The 21,896-nt window shown below is 35.9% G+C and overlaps 2 protein-coding genes across 2 annotated transcripts in view; one reads left to right on the top strand and one right to left on the bottom strand.

Annotated features, from left to right (window-relative positions):
* PKN2 (protein kinase N2) overlaps window positions 1–8,748 on the top strand; it is a 61,445-nt gene extending 52,697 nt beyond the window's left edge. Inside the window, exons 17-22 of the mRNA XM_032217888.1 lie at window positions 3,138–3,200; window positions 3,636–3,712; window positions 5,405–5,547; window positions 5,890–5,997; window positions 6,646–6,726; window positions 6,805–8,748. Coding sequence (XP_032073779.1) covers window positions 3,138–3,200; window positions 3,636–3,712; window positions 5,405–5,547; window positions 5,890–5,997; window positions 6,646–6,726; window positions 6,805–7,008 — 676 coding nt within the window. The 3' untranslated portion in view covers window positions 7,009–8,748. The remainder of the gene's footprint in view (window positions 1–3,137; window positions 3,201–3,635; window positions 3,713–5,404; window positions 5,548–5,889; window positions 5,998–6,645; window positions 6,727–6,804) is intronic.
* A 1,939-nt stretch (window positions 8,749–10,687) lies between these two features.
* GTF2B (general transcription factor IIB) overlaps window positions 10,688–21,896 on the bottom strand; it is a 28,684-nt gene continuing 17,475 nt past the window's right edge. The window contains exons 3-7 of the mRNA XM_032218386.1: window positions 19,359–19,492; window positions 15,702–15,848; window positions 15,441–15,570; window positions 13,534–13,815; window positions 10,688–12,879 (exon numbers count right to left, since the gene is read on the bottom strand). Coding sequence (XP_032074277.1) covers window positions 12,746–12,879; window positions 13,534–13,815; window positions 15,441–15,570; window positions 15,702–15,848; window positions 19,359–19,492 — 827 coding nt within the window. The 3' untranslated portion in view covers window positions 10,688–12,745. The remainder of the gene's footprint in view (window positions 12,880–13,533; window positions 13,816–15,440; window positions 15,571–15,701; window positions 15,849–19,358; window positions 19,493–21,896) is intronic.

Below are 21,896 nucleotides of genomic sequence, written 5' to 3'. Positions count from 1 at the left end.
TTTTCTTCTACAGTTCCCATTGTGCAAGGTGATAGAACTATTTCCATTAAATGTTTTAGAGCCTATTTTTGTTTAACCTGTGTTTTTACTTTTGTATTTTGCTTTTTTTAAAAACAAATATTAACCAACTTGACTACCCACTAGGTTAGGCAGTATTCTCTGGCAAAGTTAACATGATCCTTGGGGCATAAAGCCTGAACAAAAGTGAACTTACTTCCTGGAAAATAATAACTGCTGACAGTTGTCTTTGGGTGGTGACAGTTTTCTAGAGCTTAAAAAACAAAGAGTTGTACACGGCTCGGTTAGAAATCAGCAGATTTTAAGCTTGTGGGATCTGTTTTGTCCTCTGCCAGAATCCTTAGACCCACCCTTCGGAGCAGGTCTTTAAAAAAACCTAAATTTTCATGACAAGTGAAGTGGAACATTGGACTTACAATGCAAGTTCCTTTTCTTCCGTTGAGAGAGGGTGCCTCTGGGTGGCTCCTGCTACTTTCTCTGATTAGCAAGACTGAAAGTTTATAGTAACAATCCCTAGAATGAGAAAGAGAACTCCTAGCTATTCTTTTTATGTGTGTAAAAAAATATATATACTCCAAATGAAATTTAAGAGAAAAAGAATGACAGAAGAGTGGCGGGGGGGGGGGGGGCTATTGAAAAGCTAGTTGTTCTCCATGGTAAAACATCAACAGGAAAGTATAAATACTCTCCATCCAGTATAGAGAAGGAACTTGGGCAGTTAAGTCCGGTGCTCTATTTTTTTTTGCAGTTGAATGTTGAAATATGGACATTTATAGTACACTACGGTAGACAAATGAAAGTATAGCATCTCTACAACACAACAAGCTTTTTAAGCAGTATTTTGAGTTATGTTTATTTATTTATTTATTTACGTGAATTGGCTTCCCACCTCCAGGGGACTCTTGAGCAGCATACAAAACTAATAAAACAACTAAGACATTAAATCAGCAGGTAGCGTAGACTTACATGCCCTAATACCATAAACCACAAAACAGAAAGTGGCCCCTGAGCAAATAATAAACTTCAATCTCAGGAAAAAGGGCGCCATCCTTACCTCTGTTCCAGAGGCTGAAGGCTGCAGGAAGGCATGCTTCCTAGATCCCCACAAAGTGTCAGTGTTTACTGAAGAGAACCTGGAATACACCTATTCTGCTGGAAATACTGATGGGGCAGAAAAGAGATAAATGGTCTCTCAGATGTTCAGGCCCTATGCCATTCAGGGCCTTATAGGTATAGCACCTTGAATTGCACTCAGAAGGTAACCAGTATAGCCTACATAGCAGTGATGGCACATGACTACACCGAGAGACGCCCGTTACTGCTTACACTGTTGCATTTTGAACCAGCTGTATCCTCTTAGTTCTCTTCAAATGGAAGTTGTGTCCTAATAATATAGAACATTTATATTCCCTGGAGTCATCTTGGCTCTTAAGGTCTTCTAGGGGTCTTTTATTTTAGCAATAAAGCTTGTTATATTTCTCAAAGAAAAAACATCTCCTTCTATTAATAGAAGACCTAAAGAAAGATGGCCTGATTTTTGTGGTCCGAGGGATTACAGCCTAGTAAATGAGGAAGCAATAGATTCTTGCAATGGAATTGGTATTTATCTAGGTTATTGTTTTGCTATTTATTTTTATTCTCTCTCTTTTTCTGTGCGTGCCTTTGAGTCAGTGTTGATTCCTGGCAACTGTCTTGACAAGTGCCGGCAATTTTATTGGCAAAATTTCAGAAGTGGTTTGCCATTGTCTCCTTCCAAAGCCCGAGAAAGCATAAGGTCATCCAGCTGGTTTTGTGCCTAAGTTAGGACTACAATTTTTGCTTTAAAAAGTTATGTGTATCAAGCCCTGATAAGTTAGCATCCTACTTCTTTGAACATAACAGAATCATCTTGCTACCAATGGAATTATGTTCTCCCTGCCCTCAGATCATATTAAAATACACACACACACACACACACACTCTCATCACAACATGTCCAGAACCATAAAGCCTACAAACGTGAAATGTGGCACATATTCTTCTTGGGCATCTAGGTGCTCGCTGAGAAAGGATTTTTCAAAATAACCATCAGATCATTAGTATTCCTTACACAGTATTAACATGCTCTGATGATAAGGAGTTTTCTTCCTCTCCCTACCTGAAATGAATTCTGTTCCAACTGCCAGTTGCCTTCTATTAACATGCTCTGATGGTAAGGAGTTAGACAGTCTACTTCCCCTCCCCACCTGAAAAGACCTCTGTTCCAACTTCTAGGTGCCTCACATTCCGTTACCTCAGTTCAAACTAGCAAATGTTCCACTCCTTCACTCAGGAGCAGGCTGGGGCTCCTTAACAGTACTAAATACCAGTACCTCACCAAAATGTCTACTCCTTCCACCTATGGAACTGCTTCTAAACTCACGGCCGTGGGAGAGGTACTCACTTATGAGTTTCAATCACCAACCACCACTAAGGCAACAGATTGTGAACCAAAGGTCTCCTGCATAGTGCCCCAGCCCAAACTCATTTCTTACACTGACCACCTCAGTTCTCTACTGTTAAAGAGAAAAGAGGGGGGAAATGCAGGAAAAGATTTACAGGTGCGGTTAGGAAAACACAGTAAGAGAAGCCCAATCATAACCACTCATTAATTTTCAAGCTTTAAGTGTTCAATTTATCAAGCCCGATCACATAGTTTCCAGGTATCCAGCTAGTATTATATAATTTTCCTTTTTTTACAGACCGCACAATGTTGGAACTGGCATTACTTCTGTCAAAGTCAGAAGCCCCTCTTGACTAGCTGAAAAAGCTTGCAGAGCATTAAGCATTGCTCTTGTGGGCATTTCTGGAGGCTGTTATGCCACAGTCCTGATGAAATCCCAGGAAAAGTAAAAACAGCCAGACCATCATATTTACTGCAGCTCAAGAACACAATGCCAGAACTCAATTGGGTCTTTTGTGATGGGATCCTGGAAGGCAAGGCGGCATTTCCTTTAGATGAGAGTCAGGATCGGACTAGTAGCACAAATTTTGTGTCCAGAATTTACCCACAAGAAGTACAATGGAAATGTTATTCTTTGTAATGTAAATAAATGTGCAAAATTGATGAGCACTGAAACATTGTCTTTCTCTCCAAACAGATTTTATGCTGCATGTGTAGTTCTTGGCCTGCAATATTTACATGAGCATAGGATTGTTTACAGGTAAGCATTTCAAAGATGTGGTGTTCCAATTCATTTTATGTTCTGCTAATGTTTGTGAACGTGGCTTAAATGCTGCTGTCATTATGATTGATAAAATAGTTCCTTTTCTTTTCTAGAAGAAATTCATACTATTGGATGTTTGTACATTATTAAGTTTTGTTCAGATTGGGGGGAAAAAAGGAAACATTAACAATTAGTAAATGTTTGTAAGTGGCACTCCTTCTAAAATAGCATTCAGCAGATTGGGTAACTTCCAAATGGGTAGACTTTAATTACAGTCAACGTGGCTATTGCTGAGAATTCTGGGATTCTCCATTCCATAGGTCATGGGACCCGGCCTGGGGAAGGAAGCTCCATAGCTTAGCAATGACATAGTTGGGCTGTTGTTTTTGTTGTTTTACTAATTTTTTAAAAAAACTTTTATTTCTTTGGTAGAGATCTAAAGCTGGATAACCTGTTGCTGGATACTGAAGGCTTTGTTAAAATAGCTGACTTTGGTCTCTGCAAGGAAGGTAAGGATTGTTGGTTTTTTAAAAATGGCAGATAATACTTACTTCTCCTACTGAACATGTTGTGATTGCAGATAGCAACTCTTCCCACTGGCAGGAGAATGATTAAGAGCGGAATGTGTTACAGTAATTCAGGCCAGGAACTCTGTTGCTAAGTGTTGCAGTCACAAAGCATGATGTCATGTGACTCCACTGTTTTATGACAGCAATTGCAGCAGAGCTAATTGCTGCTGTTAAGGCAGTGTTTCTCAACCTTGGCCACTTGAAGATGTCCGGACTTCAACTCCCAGAATTCCCCAGCCAGATGTCCGGACATCTTCAAGTGGCCAAGGTTGAGAAACACTATGTTAAGGGACTTCCGTGCAATGGTTAGGTGTGATGTCACGTGATTGACATTTTCAATCTCCTGACGACTTTCCCCTTGAGTTAGCTTGTTGGAAACCAGCAGTGAAGCAGCAAAGCAAATGACGATCACATGCGGTGCAGCCAAAGCTGCAGTTATGAGGATCAGTTGTAAGTCTCCTTATTCAGGGCCTTCATAACTGAACGGTCGCTGAACAAGTGGTTGGGTTGTTAAAAATGAGGAGCAGTTGTATTTATGATAGGTATGTTCTGTGAATGTGCAGAATGAAGGTCCTGTATAATAGAATAGAATAGAATGCTTTATTCGCCAAGTGTGATTGGTCACACAAGGAATTATATTTGGTGCATATGCTCTCAGCATACATAAAAAGTCAAGGTACATTCATCAAGAATCATAAGGTACAACACTTAATGATAGTCATAGGGTACAAATAAGCTCGCTATTGTGTCCTTCATGTGATAATCGCCACATTAATATGAGGAAGCTACAATCTCCATAGCAGGAACAGTAGAGAGGCTTTATGAATAGTGGCATTGGCTAAGTGTGCAATATGAAAGCTTTCATCTTAAGAAAAATGTGCCTTGCTCATAAGTGGAGACTTTCTTCTTTGTCCTCCAGTTTCCTCTGCTCTGTTCTTCAGAGCACCAGTTCAACAGCTTTCAGTATGATTCGGGAAACAGAGAGCTATAAATAGAAATCCTCTAAATTTAGCAGTACCTCCTCAAAGTTACTTGGTATATCTATATAACATTGTACTGTATTGAATGTTATCTTATTCCTAGGATCGAGATGGTAAGAAAACAAGGCACAGTTCAAATACATTATTTAAAAACCTCTGTTTGTAAACCATTGGTTCAGACATTAAATTCAAAGGAAGTTTAGTTACATTTTTGAATTTGGATTCAAATTGTCTTAATCATTCAGAAGCAACTAAAACTATATCTCATTGTCAAGCAGCCCCAATTACCACTCGTTTACTTAGCATTCTTGCACTGTAAGGTGACAATAAAAAATACTTGGGGTACAATGGGAAAGTATTTCAGTAATTTCATATGAAAAACTTGTGTGATTCTGCACCTTCATGAATGCCATTTGTCAACTGAATGAAAAACCCTGAATTTGGCCAGTTTTGAAAAAAAACAATTTGAAAAAACAGATATAATCCTGATTCAACACTTTGAATTGACACATTGACTTCATTAAACATATAGACATCATCAAATTCCGTGTTTTAAATTGAATTGACAACATATAAATCAGATTTGAGTCAGTCTGTACAACCCTGTCAGATATATATCTAAATCTCTGTGTAATTTGTGTAACCGTTGCAGGAATGGGATTTGGTGACAGAACAAGTACGTTCTGTGGCACTCCAGAATTTCTTGCTCCAGAAGTATTGACAGAAACATCTTATACAAGAGCTGTAGATTGGTGGGGTCTTGGTGTACTCATCTATGAAATGCTGGTTGGTGAGGTAAGTTTCACAAAACGTATGGACGTTAATAGACACATTGTTCTGTAAATGTAGTGTCCTCTTCAAAGTACAACTCTCCTTATGCCTGAATGCATGGTGGTGGCAGATATTCTGCAAGTTTGGCCCTGGTCTCCCCCCATTTGAGCATTCCTCAAGTGAATGCCTTAAGGGGATTGACGTTTCATCCTCTTTTCAGTACTGGTTTACTTTAAGTTTGATTGAATAATGCTGTTTGGGGACAAGAGAGAATAAGAGAGACACGCTTCTTCGATACTGTACGTATTATTTTAATAACTTAAAAATGTATTTGAATTACTATTTCTAAGGAGGTTTATTTTTCAGTCTCCTTTCCCAGGAGATGATGAAGAAGAAGTTTTTGACAGTATTGTAAATGATGAAGTAAGATATCCTCGATTCCTGTCTACAGAAGCTATCTCAATAATGAGAAGGGTAAGACTGTATTTCTGAAATAGCTGTTGTAACATGAAAGTATGTTTTACTGGTACTAACAACAGCGTATCTTGTCCCATTACCATTGAATAGAAATGCTGAATGCATGGCCTTTAATTTAATGGCAGACATGATATAAGTGAGAACTTAGGACATTTCCTTCCCCTCTATCAATGGACTTTGGAGAAGGTGCTATTATGCAAGTAGAAATGCAACCAGAGGCTCGCTGATGGTTAAGGACTAAACCTTGAATGTACACAAAATAGAAAATTAGATTTCTAATTAAATGCATGAGGGCAAATGAAGCTGGAAACTTAATGAGCAAATTAACTGGCCTTATTCTGTTTAGCTTGCTTAAGTAGTATTTATAAATTGAAGGAGCTTCAGGACAATGTTTCTAATTATCTAATTGGGTAGCCCTGCTTCGCTATTCTGGTAAACCTCAATTGTTTTGAAATACGAACAAAAGTAATAATAATAAAAAACTTGATTTGACTACTTTTCAGAGAAAGCAGCTTCTGTTTCCCATCTTTGTCTAAAGCGTACTGTGTCTATCCAGACTATGATTCTGTGCTTGATTTGTTTGGAGTAGTATCATACTATACATAGAAAAGAATGACCCGACTTCATTCCTGACATTGTTTTCAGCTTCTGAGGAGAAATCCAGAGCGTCGCCTTGGTGCCGGGGAAAAAGATGCTGAAGATGTCAAAAAGCATCACTTTTTTCGGGTGAGTGCCATCTCTCAAGCATGGTTACAATGTAACAATAGCCAGAAGCACAACACTTAACTGGTGCTCTTTTTACAGTTAATTGACTGGAATGCGTTGCTCGCCAAGAAAATGAAGCCTCCGTTTGTCCCAATCATACGAGGAAGAGAAGATGTCAGCAATTTTGATGATGAATTTACCTCAGAAGCGCCTATTCTCACTCCACCTCGGGAGCCTCGGATACTTTTGGAAGATCAGCAGGAAATGTTCAGGGACTTCGACTACATTGCTGATTGGTGTTAATCTTATAGTCACTGTGAAAATTCCAGCTGATTTGCTCCCCAGGACAACTTTCTCCCGTCGCCCTAAGACCATTCTTTGGATCACTCTGCTGCCTGTAGCTTCTCATTTTTAAATCATATGAAGATTTTAAACAGTACTGTTTTTAATACAGAGGAGGCACGGCCTCTCTTTTGTATATCTTTTTTTTGTTTCTTTCTAACCTTGAGCACTGGAAAGCAATTTTGTGCAGCTCTTGAAGCTGATTCAGTGGGTGCGGGCTGTTTTCCACATTCACATGGGCACCCTTGTACTGTATCTTTATTCTTCCAGAGAAGAAAGCATCACAAAACACCTGCCTTACAAAGTGGGACCACAAACAGATAACTAAGCTAGACCGATCACCTGCCCAAGTTTTAAGGAAAGAAAACAAAAGCTGTCGGTCCTTGTCAGAAGGAGAATGAACGTCCCGTGCTCCCCCCAAATGGCAGAACTCAAAAGACTGTCAAGCACACTAGTGACTTGATTTCTCAAAATAATGTGTATTACAAACTAATTGCCTTGTTTAACAAACTCTATGGTATTTATTAGTGAGGAGATGCTTCAAAACCTTACATATGTCAAAGCAGCATCAGTGCTTCCATTTGCAGAAAAAGACTGGTCCTAAAAGTTTACCAAAGTCACTTGCTAAACAGATGTGTTTGCCTTTAAATCTTGTTAAACACTGTTCAGAAATAACCAGCAAATATGAAGAATGTAATGAATGTTTTTCTAGTCTTAACCAGGAATACTCATAAATGTATGAATTTCCCTTAAATACGCAATCACTGTTCTATATTTTTAAAGTTGTGTATTTTCCACATTAACTTCAATCATATTCTAGCAAATCAGTATATCTAGTTATCTCATTCATCATACGTTTGCTGTTCAAAATGTTCAAAACATTCATGTTTAAAGAATGAGGAAATGTATTGTATACATCCAGTATACGTATATTTGGAAACTAGTTTTGCTTAAATCATATAGAATAACTGTACACTTAGTTTTGTCCAGTGGCTGTTTGAATGTATTACTGAAATCCAGATTTAATGGTGAAAACCCACTTGTATACATTTTTATGGCCACTGAAGTCAATAATTGTCATCGGAAATTACTGAGAATAAGGGTAAAAGCAATATGTTTTAAGAGAATGTATAAATATTTTTGATAAAACTTGTATATCTTAAGTCTCTTAACACTATGCTGTACCTCAAAAGTTAAAATATTTTTGACCAGATGCTGTGTGTTTGCTTTACAGACTTTAATGTAGTTAAGACATTCTGAAAGAACAAAATCATGTTTTAAATCGGTGGAAAGCAACATTCCACTTTGTCAGTATATGTGTTTGTGATCAACTTCATTTCCTAACACCAGAAGATCAAGAATAAGCATGGAAGTTTTTAATTAATAGACCTACTATTCTATCTGGAATGTGATTCAGCATCAATAAGTCACATACTGGGCAGATTTTGCAAGAAAGTAGAGTAACACCAATAAGGGATTCGTGTGGAGTGCTGGGGTGGTGGTATATTTTTCATAATCTGTTCCATCACCCCACTCATAAACTATTTTGTTTCATATGATAGCTGGGGACTCTATTCATAGTTTATAACCTTACAAGAATATAAGGAATAAGAAGGTTGCCAGAATAAGAGATTTGTAAATTCCTTCATAAGGAAGATACTTTTTATAAAAATCATGAATATTACTAAGTTGCAGGTTTTTTTTAAAAAAATGCACTACCTATCATTTTTCAGTATGCTAATTTGGCTTTTTTAAAATTTCAAATGGCTACCTTAATTAAGCAAAACACTACATATCTGAGGTACAATCTGCCAACCCCTCATTATTTCTATAAACAGCTAGGTCCCTGGTAGGTGCTTCAGATTTAAAATCCTATGGAAGAAAACTTTTTGTAAGTACAAGTTGTACAGAAATGTTTATAATCTTGAATTTCTGAAAATCACATTAGAGGCAGGGTATTTTCACAATTAAGCTGAATGAAAGCACTAATTTTATCTAGTTTTGAAAAATAGACAAATTAAGTTTTAAACTCTAGATTGTAAATATATTTTGCTATACATATGTGGCTGCTGAAGCACTTTGTAAAAAAAATTAGGGTATTTTAGAATGGTACACTATGCATTTAAATGAAATGTGCCTTTAACAGTGTATTAGTACAAACTATCTGCAATTCTCAAAATTTAAATAGTGAAATTTGTATAGGAAAAAAATTACTGATTTGAATTATAATCTTGTGTTTGATCTTTAGATAAATGATGTCTTTGGAACTTTGTGTGAATTACTTTTTCTTTCAGGGTGGATAAATGTCTGATTTGTTTTTTAAACATTTAAGAAACCTCCCTTAGGTGCAGTCTTCTAATCAAAACAGTTTATAGAGCTGCTTAGGAAATTCCTTAATGGTTCACTTGGGAAACTGATTCTTTGTTTGAAACTTCTGTGCAGTATTCAGTGGGTAAATTGGAAGCTAAACTAATAATTTGCAGCATATGGTTTCAACTGAAATGAGTATCTCTCCCACACAGGCTGAATTTAAACTTCACACTAAGCTCTGCTTTATACTAATTACAGTAGCCTAAGTCACCACACCGCTATGGCAAGAGTCTCATAATCCAGTAAACCCAAACTGCATTTATGTATACCAGGTTTACATTACACATTACAATTCATGGGATGGGAAGGGGGTACGAAGACCTGCATTGAAAGCTTGGAAGGACTTGAGTTGTTACAAAATGTTGCTGAAGATGGCCCTAAAATAATTCTCCTCAGCTTTTATTTCTGTCATTTCTTGACAGTGTTTTTAAAGCTGGTCCTTAAATGAGATGATTATTTCCTGACGCGTTGTCTCATTATTGTACCCGAGAGAAACAATTGAAAATGACTGCGGGAAATACACTTAGAGCTCTTCCAAACCATTCATTGAGAGAAGCCCTTAATTTACCAGTTAACTGAGATCAGCATAGATTTGTTAAGAACACGAATTGCCGATAAATCTTGTAAGGTTGTAAAATTAAGTAATTTAATTGATGAGAAATCTACATTCATAATATACCTTGTTTCTGGCCAAAATATCAGATCAGAAAGCTAAGTTTTATTTAGAAATGACAATTATATAGGTTGAAAGCTGGTTTATCATACTCGGAATGGTTTCTCATCACACAAGATAGATGAATCAAATGGTTATCACAAAAGTTAATCTTGGAGCCGCCTCTATTTTGTCATTAATACCAGTATATGAGAGGAATGGAATCCTTCTCAAAGTTGTATGATATAGAGTTTTACAGTATAGTTAAAAATCAAAATAACCTAGATGAATGGACTGAAAACAAAAATGAAACTGAACCCATGCAAAGTCTGTCACTTGGGAAACAAAAATCAAATGTAGAGTCATAAAATGAGAATACCTTCTTTGGTAATCATACTTAAGAAAAAGACTAAAATAGAAGAAAATTCTGCAGTGATCAAACTCTTCAACTCATGTCCAATTCTGGATGCTCCACTTCGATTGAGGCACCAGAACATGTTCAACTAAGATCAGGATGATCAACAGACTAGAAATCTGAGTCCTATGAAAGGAATTTGACAAAACTGAACCTGTTGATAATAAGATAATACAATAGCAATCTTCAAATACCCGAAAGCATATCAGAGAAGCCACTCAGGGTCTGTATTCATTCTAGATAACAGAACACAGAAGTGAATTTATTAAAGGCAGATCCTGATTGGGTGTTAGGAACCAATAACATATATCAAACAGTGGACTATCCTTTTACTATGTTCAAGCATAAATTGAAAATGTTTAATTTTGATTTTTCTGCTGAGCAGAGGATTGAACAAATAATCCCAACATTAAAATACCTATGCTTTGCATAATAGTAAGTATATTTTCATGCTGTTAAGCAATTAATATTTCAATTATCTCAAGATTCTAAAATGATTTAAGCCCAGCTTTATTTTTTGGTTACTTTCTTACCTTTTGTCTAAAGTTAATTCTATTTCCTATAGGTTTGGATCCATTACTACTTAGACATGATTTTTAATCGTGGTTTTTAAAAAGCCCGAGATAAAATTCATTTACTGGACTTACACATAAAAGGTCTGTGCTGATTAGGTTTTGACACTGATAGAAATGCCCTCAATGAATTACATTGAATGAATTACAAACCAAGATGGTTTATTGTAGTGAGTTGGATTTCTGTGCCCTTACTCTACAGTATAGACTACTGCAGGCAAAGATTGACACTAACACAAAATAGGAGTGTACTTGCCAGGATAATACCATCTTTTGGTAACATCCCTTAACAAAATAATGCCAAATCTTAGACCCATGAAATTGTATGACTGCAAACCATTTTCATGAACAAAGAAATTGAAGAAAGATATAAGCCTCCAGGATTAATTTTATTTTTCATATACATTATAAAGCTTTATACTAAGCAGACTTAATTTTTTTTTAAATTATCATGAGCTCTGTCATTTTATAGCTGTTGAAGTGGCAAATACATCCCTACTCAAAAGGAGTGAACTTGATTTTGCAATTTGGACAAGAGCTTCTAGTCACAAAAGATTCTATTTCTAATTCACCTAAATGCTGAATAATCATTAAAGTATACATTTTCTCAGTTCCATCTCAATGGTCTGGAGGGACTAAGGATCTCCTTCTTCCCCACACATACACATACACACACACACACACACTCCTACTGTTATCTTTCACCTCAGCTGTGTTTCAGTGGTTAAACTGACCAGCTCTGCTAAAGAAAACAGTAATGGCAGAAGGGAGCTGCTGGAATATCAAGTTAGACAGAAAAAATTTGCACATGTAGGGTAAAGAACATTCGATTCAGTTTCCTTCCTGTTCAACAATGGTACTCAACTGTTTTCAATGCCTTAGTAATAGTCTACTTGTTTTTAACTAGACTATCATCATCACTGACCAAAAAATATTCCTGGCTTTGTGAAGAGAGAAACGGTGATTGTCCCACTTCTATTCAAAACTCAGCAATAGAAAAACTGCCTCTTATGACAGAGACCATGAACATAATATGGTCATCATTTTTTCGAGTAGCCACACAAGGTAACGAAGAGACATGCTCTTGATTTATGGAACTTTAAATAGAATGAATCAAAGTATAAACTTGACATGGTTAATCTTTTCCTAAGGTGAACAGATTTTTTTTTACAAGTATACTTATTATATGAACTATATTTTCTCTGAATTAGAACTTCCCATTATAATTAACTAAGAATTATCAAGAAACAATGCAAAATCCATGTACAGCATCTAATTCAGAGAACTGAACAACTTATATAGATTACATTTTCCACTTGGATATTTATTTAGAACAAAGTTACATACAGTAAAACTTGTAGGTCAGTACTGTTTTTTGGAAAACAGTTTATTCTGATTTGAAATATTTTCCAAAATACATTTTGCCAGATCTCTATGAAAGAAATCTAAATACACAGAATAGAAAATTAAATTTGCTGCAATGGTTGTTAAATACTTACATTCACTAATATATACATAAAAATGCCACAAAATTATTTTGTTTACATCTGGAATGTGTGCTCCATTTCATCCGATCAGTTTTTCCATCTCCTTTCATTCACCAGTCCTGCAATTGAAAGCTTGACAGGACTGCTTTTATATGCTTAGTGCTTTTCTAAGTCAAAAATTATTTTGCAGGGCTTTGAAGTTTCACAGCTGGGGCAGTTTGTCCACTGGAGTGTCAAATCTGAAATCTGCTGGGAAAAGGTCTGGAGCACGTGGATAAATCAGCCTATATGACTGTCTTATTGTAACATCAGCTACACCAGCAATGTCTCCAATTTCTGAAATAAAAAGCCAAGGTAAGCAAATTAGCACTTATTTGCTAGAGTCCCAATTCTCCAAATTCACAAATAATGCTTACAAACTCCAAAATGAATTATACAATTTACAATTTAGGAGTTTAATCCTGATACTTAAATTCAGACACTTTTAAGGATGGTTTCAACTAACACACACCAGATAAGGTGTAAAGGAAGTGAGAAGGCTTTGCTACAAAGCAACAGTTCATAATACCATTTACATTTATTTCCAATTCTTTCTGGACCAATCTGAAGTGTCTGAATTAACACCTACAATTCACAGGACAGTTTGCTTTATATCCTGAGACACACTCAAGCTGCCATTGCTTGGGTTTACTCATCAAAGAAAGCAAAAATGTTTATTCTAATTTAATACAGCGCACAGACTCAACCCTTGTGGCATTTTCAGTAACCATGGTTTAGTCTGCTCTGTAATTAATTTAACAGCTTACTAAATTAGCCCAAAAGAAGAGCAGAAATTAAGGCACTGACTACTGGACATGTATTTCAAACAAAACAGAAGAGCCCTTATGTAAAGCAGAGTTTGTGGCATCCATGCCAATTCTTTCTCTTTAAAAAAAAACCCTACTTCTGGCATGTATAAAAATTACTTTCCTAGATACATAAAGACATTACCTTTCTGTGTTCTCTTTTCAGCCGAGGCTTGTGAAGCCATATAAATAGCAGCAGCTGCAACTGAGATAGGACTCCTTCCAGGAACTAAATCTAATTCCACAGCTTTACGCGCAATGTGTGTTGCAGCCATCTGGACTTGCTTAGGGAGACCCAAGTTGGAACAAAATCTGGACATGAAATCTCCAGTAGTGATCAAATCGACACTTGTTTCTAAAGCTTTCAAGATGAGTTTGAAACACCGGCCTATTTCTTTTTTGGAAATTCTGGAAACAGCACATATTTCTAAAGGATACAATAGTACATAGGTCACAAAGAATTTAGATCAACACTCCCAGTCACCCTCTCCATCAATTAAAGCTTAACACGGTTCTTTCATTGTTGGTGGTTAACTTTTCATATCACAGATATAAAATTAATCTATGAAACTAATAAAGTAAAATTTTGAGAGTTTAGCCAGGCTTAATTGCTATATTTACACATGCACGCATGCACAGGGGCACACATACATTAGACATCAGCAGAATTTTTTAAAAGTTGACATTTCAGCAAAAGATGATTGAAGTGAAAATGCTTGTCTAGATCAAAACAGCAAAGATAATGACAGCCTTTGGAACAAGGGAGAAATGAAAGTCTTAATTTGCTTGCATCGGTCTTTCCTCATTACTTTTAATTTTGAAATTTTTCAAAATGAAAAATTGATTGTTGATTACAAATTATACATCAATATGTGGCTTTGCTTCTTTTTTGAATCACTACAATTATACCCACATAGGGTTATTAGGGTGCAACACTAAGTCAAACTGCATATAATCTTCTGTAACTTTGAACTTTTCAAAGCTTAAAAAAACAAATTACAAAGGATACGATACAAAAATTCATGGACATTGTTAGTTGCTTGGAGAGATGGTCTTCCCAATAAGAGTCATGCAAGCTAACAATAGGCTTTGGTAGAACAGAGAAGTACTTTGGCATGTTCTTACTGATTGGGGTGTTTTTACATTTTAATGTATTTTTATTAATAGTTGGCCACTTTGGTGCAGGCTTTATCTTTGACCAATAGTCAAAACAATAAATGGATTCATTAATTCATTGCTTCATTAGCATAGTAAAAACTGAGAATCTGAGAGTTCTAGTATTACTCCATAGGCATGAAAGCCAACTGGGTGACTTTGGGGCCAATGTCTCTCTTCCAGTCAAGCCACCTCACAGAGGTGTTCTTATGGGGAAAAACAGGAGGATAGAGCATTGGACAGATGCAGCTAAATTTTCAACTTATGACCATAATTGGGACCAGAATTTCCATTGCTAAGGAAGGAAATTGTTAATTGAACGGCACCCAATTTTACAACTTTTTTGTCAAGGTTGTTAAGAGAATCACTGCAGTCATTAAGCAAATCATGCAGTCATTAAGCTAATCCATTCAAATTTACAACAGTCCTGAAAAAAGTGACTTATGGCCGTTTTTCACACTTATGACAATTGTACCCTCCCCATGCATTGTAGCATCAAATTTCAGGTGCTTGACAACTACCATGTATGTATGTGTCCCGGGTTATGTGATCACCATTTGCAACCTTCTGGCAAAGCAAGTCAATGGGGGAAATCAGATTCACAACTAGTTACTAACTTAACAATTGCAGTGATTCACTGTGGTAAGAAAGATTGTAAAAATGGGATCGTAAAACTTAACAACTGTCCTGCTAGAGCCAGTTTTGGACTCAATGGTGGTCATAAGGCGAGGATCACCTGTACAAAGTTCACTATATTTGCATTCAGAAGAAAAAAGATGATATAGGTTGGGGGTCCTGTTCTGACCCCCCCCTCTTCATACACCATACACTCTTGCTGGGCCACAACAGGGTCCTATGTTGAAAAGCAGTTGAAGCAGGTGTCAACCAATGGCTTACCTTTAAATGTCCTAGGAACTCCCTCTTGTCTGCAAGCAATGTAGAGACAAGCGGATGCAATGGCATCGTTACTTCTCCCCTTCAGGCTCTTCTGCTCATACACTTGTTTAAATAAATTATTTGTTCGATCCTTCAAAGTAAGCAGACAAAATTCAATTAACCCCAGGCCATTTAATTAGCAATAATATCAGAAAGGCCCCTGTTCATTATATTACGCTAAATGATGCCGGAAAAAATTTCAGAGGACAAAGCATGACTTACAACTATATTGCGGGGCAGGTTGATTCTGTCAGCCATGCTAGCAATTTCCTTGAAGGCGTTCATCATTGCACGGTCAAAACTGCTCATGGTGCGACGATTTTGATACTTTGAATTCCCAAATTCGTCAAAGCTAGCTGCGCCTGTCCCCTGCAGAAAAAGGGTTGAGGAACAGAGCACATTTACATTCACACAATGTAAGTATACATACACAGATATGCAGTATGGATATCTACTGTGAGGTGAATGGGAAGACAACACACCATCTAACTTAAGCACCATTTTTTTTACTACTACATAATAATGTGATTATCAGCAAAGCATAAGTGAAACCGAAATTAATACATTATGTCAACATGGACTACAGAACAGACTTAAAATCTGGAAAGCACATATTATGTAAGGGTAAAAGTCCTTTCTAATGTTCATTTCATTCATTTTCAAAAGCTATCCTTCCACAAGCAATTAGCACCACCAATTTAGAAATCAGTTGCCTATATAGTTTTTATAAAAGGTGAAATATTAACGAGCTCTAAGTAAATACCACACTACATAGAACAAAAGGAACAGCTAAAATGGAATATAATCCCAGGGGCTTCAGGCTGACGTACAACTAAGTCATATATTAGCACAGTATCTAAAGCATGGACTGAATAAATCTCTGATATTAGAAAGGTAACTTCTATTTTAAAAAATCCCACCAAATGCTGAAGTTTTTTTTTTTTTTTGCTTTGTGCATTCTCCTATTAAGATGGTTTATATTGATTTAGAAACAGAATATCGATGATTTAGGTATATTTAGGAGGTCACTGTTTCTTATTTCATCACTAGTGGTTATCTCAAAACAACTCATATTAAAAGCTCATCAAAAATGTAGAAATTTCAGAAGAAAGCCACCAGCCAGGTCAGCTCATAAGAAAAAACGATTTGGAAAGGAGTACTTTTGGTTTAAATTATCTTCTGCATTTCATTGTCTGACTGAAACCAGGAAGATAGGGAACCACACACATACATATGCTTTAATGTGCCGTTTATCCTTAATGTTGTTATTTCTATCTTTTCTTGAAAACAAAATAATCACAGGGAGGAAAAGAGCCACCCTTCTGTTGCTCACGAAAATTTCCTAAAACTGGACCATGTACAATCCAGAAAATAAAAAGCAAAAAGTAAAAGTAGAACTCTGGGTGGAGGAAATATTTGAAAGAACTGCCAGCACAAGAATGTTCCCTCTCCTCCCTGCCTGATTCATGCTGGCTGGGTCAACTGAAGTTGTAGTCCAAAAAAAACGACAAGAGAGCACCAGATGGAGAAACTCAATGACAGAGGACAGCTATCTAAGCAGGACCTCTGAGAAAGTGACAGGCAGCCTCTGGAACAGAAGCAGGAGATCCCTTCCATCACAACCTTCCCCTCCCCCACCCCCATCTTACAAGACAGCTCATGGCTTCAATTTCAGTATTGACTATTGTTTTAAAATAAAACATTTAAGGTTCTCTTTCTTATCAACAAGATCATTCGATTTGCCAAACTATTGTCCATTGCAAAGGAACCCAACAATAGAATAATCTTATGATATTAAATTGCAGAAATTAACAGTGAAATGTCCAATCCTTTCACTGTAGCCACCTTTAAGCTTTCTTGAAAATATTAATTGCCCAGTAAGCCGTTCATCATTCCATTAATGAGTTGACTTTGAGGAAACCATTTCTTAATCATTTTCCAAAACAATGATATGGCAATATTCTAATTACAGTTCACCAGTACTACTGTAAATATTGGGTTTCTTAATAGCCAGGAAGAAGTAATTGAGAGCTCATCCTCCACTGATATATCAAGGCTAGCACACAATGTTTTGTTGACTATGTCACTTAGACATGGATTCTGGCAAAAAAACAACAACACCTGTGTGTCAGTAGAAGACCACTCTATTTGTATACAGGGGGATACAATGCACATGCTTGTGCAAAACATGAAGCTCCGCAGTAAGTAGGAATACTGTGATAGCATCTGGGGGGGAAAACTACAAATAAGACTTGTAGCAGCCATCAGTTCAAAAGATTTTGACATAAATGTCAATAGCATCAATAAAAGAATGTGTCAAACTGGAAGGGTTACTGGCACTTGAAAATGTATCAAACTTTATAACTCAAGAGTACACACAAAAAGGACAAAACTTCAAACAGGTTAAATAGCTGCTATGTATACTTTCAGTGAAGATAAGCTAAAGCACACTTCCTTTAAATCTGAAACATAAGCAATCTGACATCACAGACTTCTCAAATAATCAGTGAAATGCCTAAACTTTGTGGTGTTAAGAGTTTATGGAAGAGGATTTCTTGAAAGACAGCAGAATTTTATCTGACTGAAGAGTTGAAGAACCATGGCCAAAATCTCTAGATGATGAAATAGAGCAGATTAAAGTTCAAATGCACTTATCACTGACGGAAGGATAACCAACCCAAGCATTCAAGAGATCAAGTCATTCACAGTGGGCCAACTGTAAATATGAAGTAAACCATGGTTGTGGAGGCCACCAAAGGATAAGAAGAATGTAGTTTGTTACATTCTTGCAGATGTCTTCTGCAGATATCTTCTGCAAGTACTGATCTGCAAGGGACTGGGATGGGGGGAGTTTAAGAAGCTATTGTCCAAGCAGGAGACAAACATAATTAGGAGTAATTTTTAATTGCCACAAAATGCAAAGATATCATTCAGCAGGTTTATTATTAGGCTTTTAGCCTTTTTATTTTTGTCCTTTTTATGACAGTCAAGGGACAGCGAAGACTCCCATTCAAAATTTCTTAAGCTCTAAGTTTCCCAGTGGGGTTTTGCACAGGTGCAGAAAATGATGTGTGAGGATAATAGCTACTACAAAAAAGAATCTGAATTTTTAGAGTTTAGTCCATCCCTATGTAGAATTTATAGAGTTCCTTTTGAAGGTCATCTCATCTTTAGCCCAACAGTCCTCATGCACACTGATTTATCTGGGCAAAAGCATGACTACTTTATCAAGCATTCTGTACCCAAAAATATTATGGTACTTAAGCTTAACAATTCTTAAAAGCAAAGCATTCCAGCCACTCATAATTCCTCAAATTGTTTTGGAAAGGTGAAAACTTACAGTTTATAGTTTATCTACTGATTTACAATAGTTCTTCCTCTTAACAGAAACTAACCCTGGAAATTCTTAAAGTGAAAAATGTTGTAGATGTGTAAGGTATGTGAAGATGTTACTTTTGTCTCTACTTTACAAACAAGATAAAAAGAGTAATACTTTGAAATTTCCACAATGAAAAGGCAATTCTTCATATGTAAATAATCTTGGTTTTATAGCACCAGGAGAATATCAAATTTGTACAAATTAGGCCTGGATACACCAAAGATGAAGAAGCTTAAAAAAGCTAAATTTCTGATATCAATTGCCTAAAGAATTCAAAGTTAACAGAAACAAATGAACATTTTCTTTGCTTCCTACACTCTTCATATTGGGAGAAAAAGACTAATATTGTTGAAGTGGAAATAACAAGAAATTATCAAAACAAAAGCATTTCTAGTCTTCTCGTACTAAGAAATTTGTGTTTAGCAGTATTTTTGTTAATGCAATATAATTTTGAACATTGAAATATTCACACATTGTAAGGTTAAACATTTATATATTACCTTGCCAATCATTGTAGTCAAATCTCCATCACTAAGGAGAGGGTTCTGGGTATCTCCAACTCGAGATGGGTCTTTAGTGGCTTTGTCATTGCTGAATGTTCGCCATTCTGACCCTACATCTATTACTCTGTCACCTGAATATGCAAAAAAAACCACCCTATTATAGTTTATTCCTTTGGGAAAGTTGTTTACAAACATACTTCTTTCTCACTAGCATTTGTATCCCCTGAAAGCAATTAAAACATTAGCAAATTAGAAAATGTGTGGGAGGCTTCGGATGAAAAAATTCTTGTTGAAAGGTCTATATAACAGTAACATTGGGATGCTTCATAAATAGTGACAGGCCTTAAAATCAATTGTATTTTAAAAATATTCATAGTGATGGCACTATAACCTTAGAACTATCAAACTATACCAGCTCAAGCATAGGCAGCCAAGGAGCAACATAGGCATTACAACCATACAAAATGAAATATTTTTTTATGAAGAATAAAATCTGTAAGCACTGTTGTGTGTCACAGAATCAAATTTCCCTAATATTTGTGCCTAATACATTCCTGGTACCTGGGCTCAGTTAAGGCAAGAAAAAGAACAGAGATGGTTAGATACATTTAGAACTGAATAGACAGATCATTAGTTACAAGTCTTATGTGAGTTATTGTTAACTTCATACACATGGCATTCAAAGCAAGCAGAGCATTTTTAAATCAATTCTTGTTTTCAAGCATAATATGAAACAACATATTCAGCAACACATAATCAGTACTAATGGACTTATTTACTTCAGTTATCAAGAATAAACCAGAAAAATACCATAACAATTTGCCTATTTGAGGTGTGAAATACCTAGGTTCTGTAGGTCTAGCAAATACTAATTGACATATGACTGTTGTGCTCTGAACTAATATCTGGAAATTGGGGGAGAAATCTTAAATCAGTCCCTTTTTCTACATTATTTTAAAAACATTTTTATTTTTATTTTTTCCACTATTGTTTCTTTCGGTAGCAACCAAAATTCAGCCAAAACATCTGCTGTTTAAAAATGAAAATCACACCTTCCAATTTATCCCATCAAAATAGAACTTTTTATTTAATCTTTCAATAAAAAAGAAATACTCTTTTCTCTTATACAAGATTTTAATAGGAACTTAAGAAAAATTACATCTGCATTATCCATTTTCCATCTTGTATTAAAACATTGCTACAAACCTTGATCTTTTTTTTTTTTCTTCCTGCCAAGTGCATCAAGACATTCTTTGGAACACTTCTTATTCTCACAAATCTTGTATTTATTCTAAATATATTAGCCATTTTTGCTTCTGTATCTTCCTCATTCCAATCCCCCCCAAAATTGCTGAAACTTTCATAACCTTTTCTCTAATATATTTTACCAGAATCATGTGGAATTGTTCGATGTTTCAAATTTTTTCTCCTCAATGCCAAATTATTTAGTTCTCTTTCCTGCTCTTTCCTCAATTTTCAACTGGTCCTCACAGTTATGACCATCACAGCATCCTCATGGTTCCATTATCAAAATTTGGATACTTAGCAACCAGCATGTTTTTATTACAGCTGCAACATCTCAGGAGCATTTGATTGCTATTTGCAATCTTCCCACCTGGCCTCCAATAAGCAAAGTCAATAGGGGAAGCCAAATTTGTTTGAAGATTAGCAATAGAAATTCTGGTCCGAATTGTGTTCATACATCAAGGACTACTTGTGTAAGTTCTGTCTTATACTCCAGAATTTCCACTTTGTGATTAATTTGTTTTACAAATCCAGATACCTGTTTCACATCTCCAAACACTTATTTACAGGGCTTTCCATCTTCTTAACTTCTCTGCCTGGCCTTTGATCTTTACAAGTCTTTGATTCATTCTTTTTTCAAAAGCTGTCAATTTAATATTAACTGGTTTAGTCAATTTAGTATCATGTGATTCAGCTAACACACTGCCCAATTCCTCAACCATTTTCTTAAGTAAATCTGATATAATCCCTCTCTAGTAATCCTCTCTTCCGCTGCCCTGCTGTTTTTGCAGGTGGTTGCCATTATAATACTGTAATCCTAAAGTGAAAATATCTCAGTTGCAAGGGAAAGAATAAAAGGCAAGCTTTCCTTTTTTAAATCTCATTTTGTCTTCCTGTGCACTTGATACTTTTATCTCAAATGCTACTCTGTAATTAGAGTCAACATTACAATCTGGCTCATATGTTACCTTTATCTTTTGTTTTGTAAAATCCAACTATTGTCTATACTCTTTGAAAGTAAAGAAAAAATCTTTCTCTCAAGGGTTGTTTGTTTACTGTAATTCTAATTTAAAATATATATATTTCAAGTAACTATCCCTATCTTAAATTATCTTACATCTACCCCTTGTTAAGTTTTTTGGCAAAAGTTTTCAAATCTTTAAATCCCTCTTTTATTTTAAAAAAACATCCAGAATGTTGAATCATCAAGTGAAATTCTCTTATCCTACCACTCAGAAAATGTCTCTTCAGGTATAAATTACATCCGAGAGAGTTTAAATGATGCTTGTG

The sequence above is a fragment of the Thamnophis elegans genome, chromosome 5, assembly GCF_009769535.1.
Source record: "Thamnophis elegans isolate rThaEle1 chromosome 5, rThaEle1.pri, whole genome shotgun sequence".
Classification (NCBI taxonomy): Eukaryota; Metazoa; Chordata; class Lepidosauria; order Squamata; family Colubridae; genus Thamnophis; species Thamnophis elegans.
This window is presented reverse-complemented; position numbering and strand designations above follow the sequence as displayed.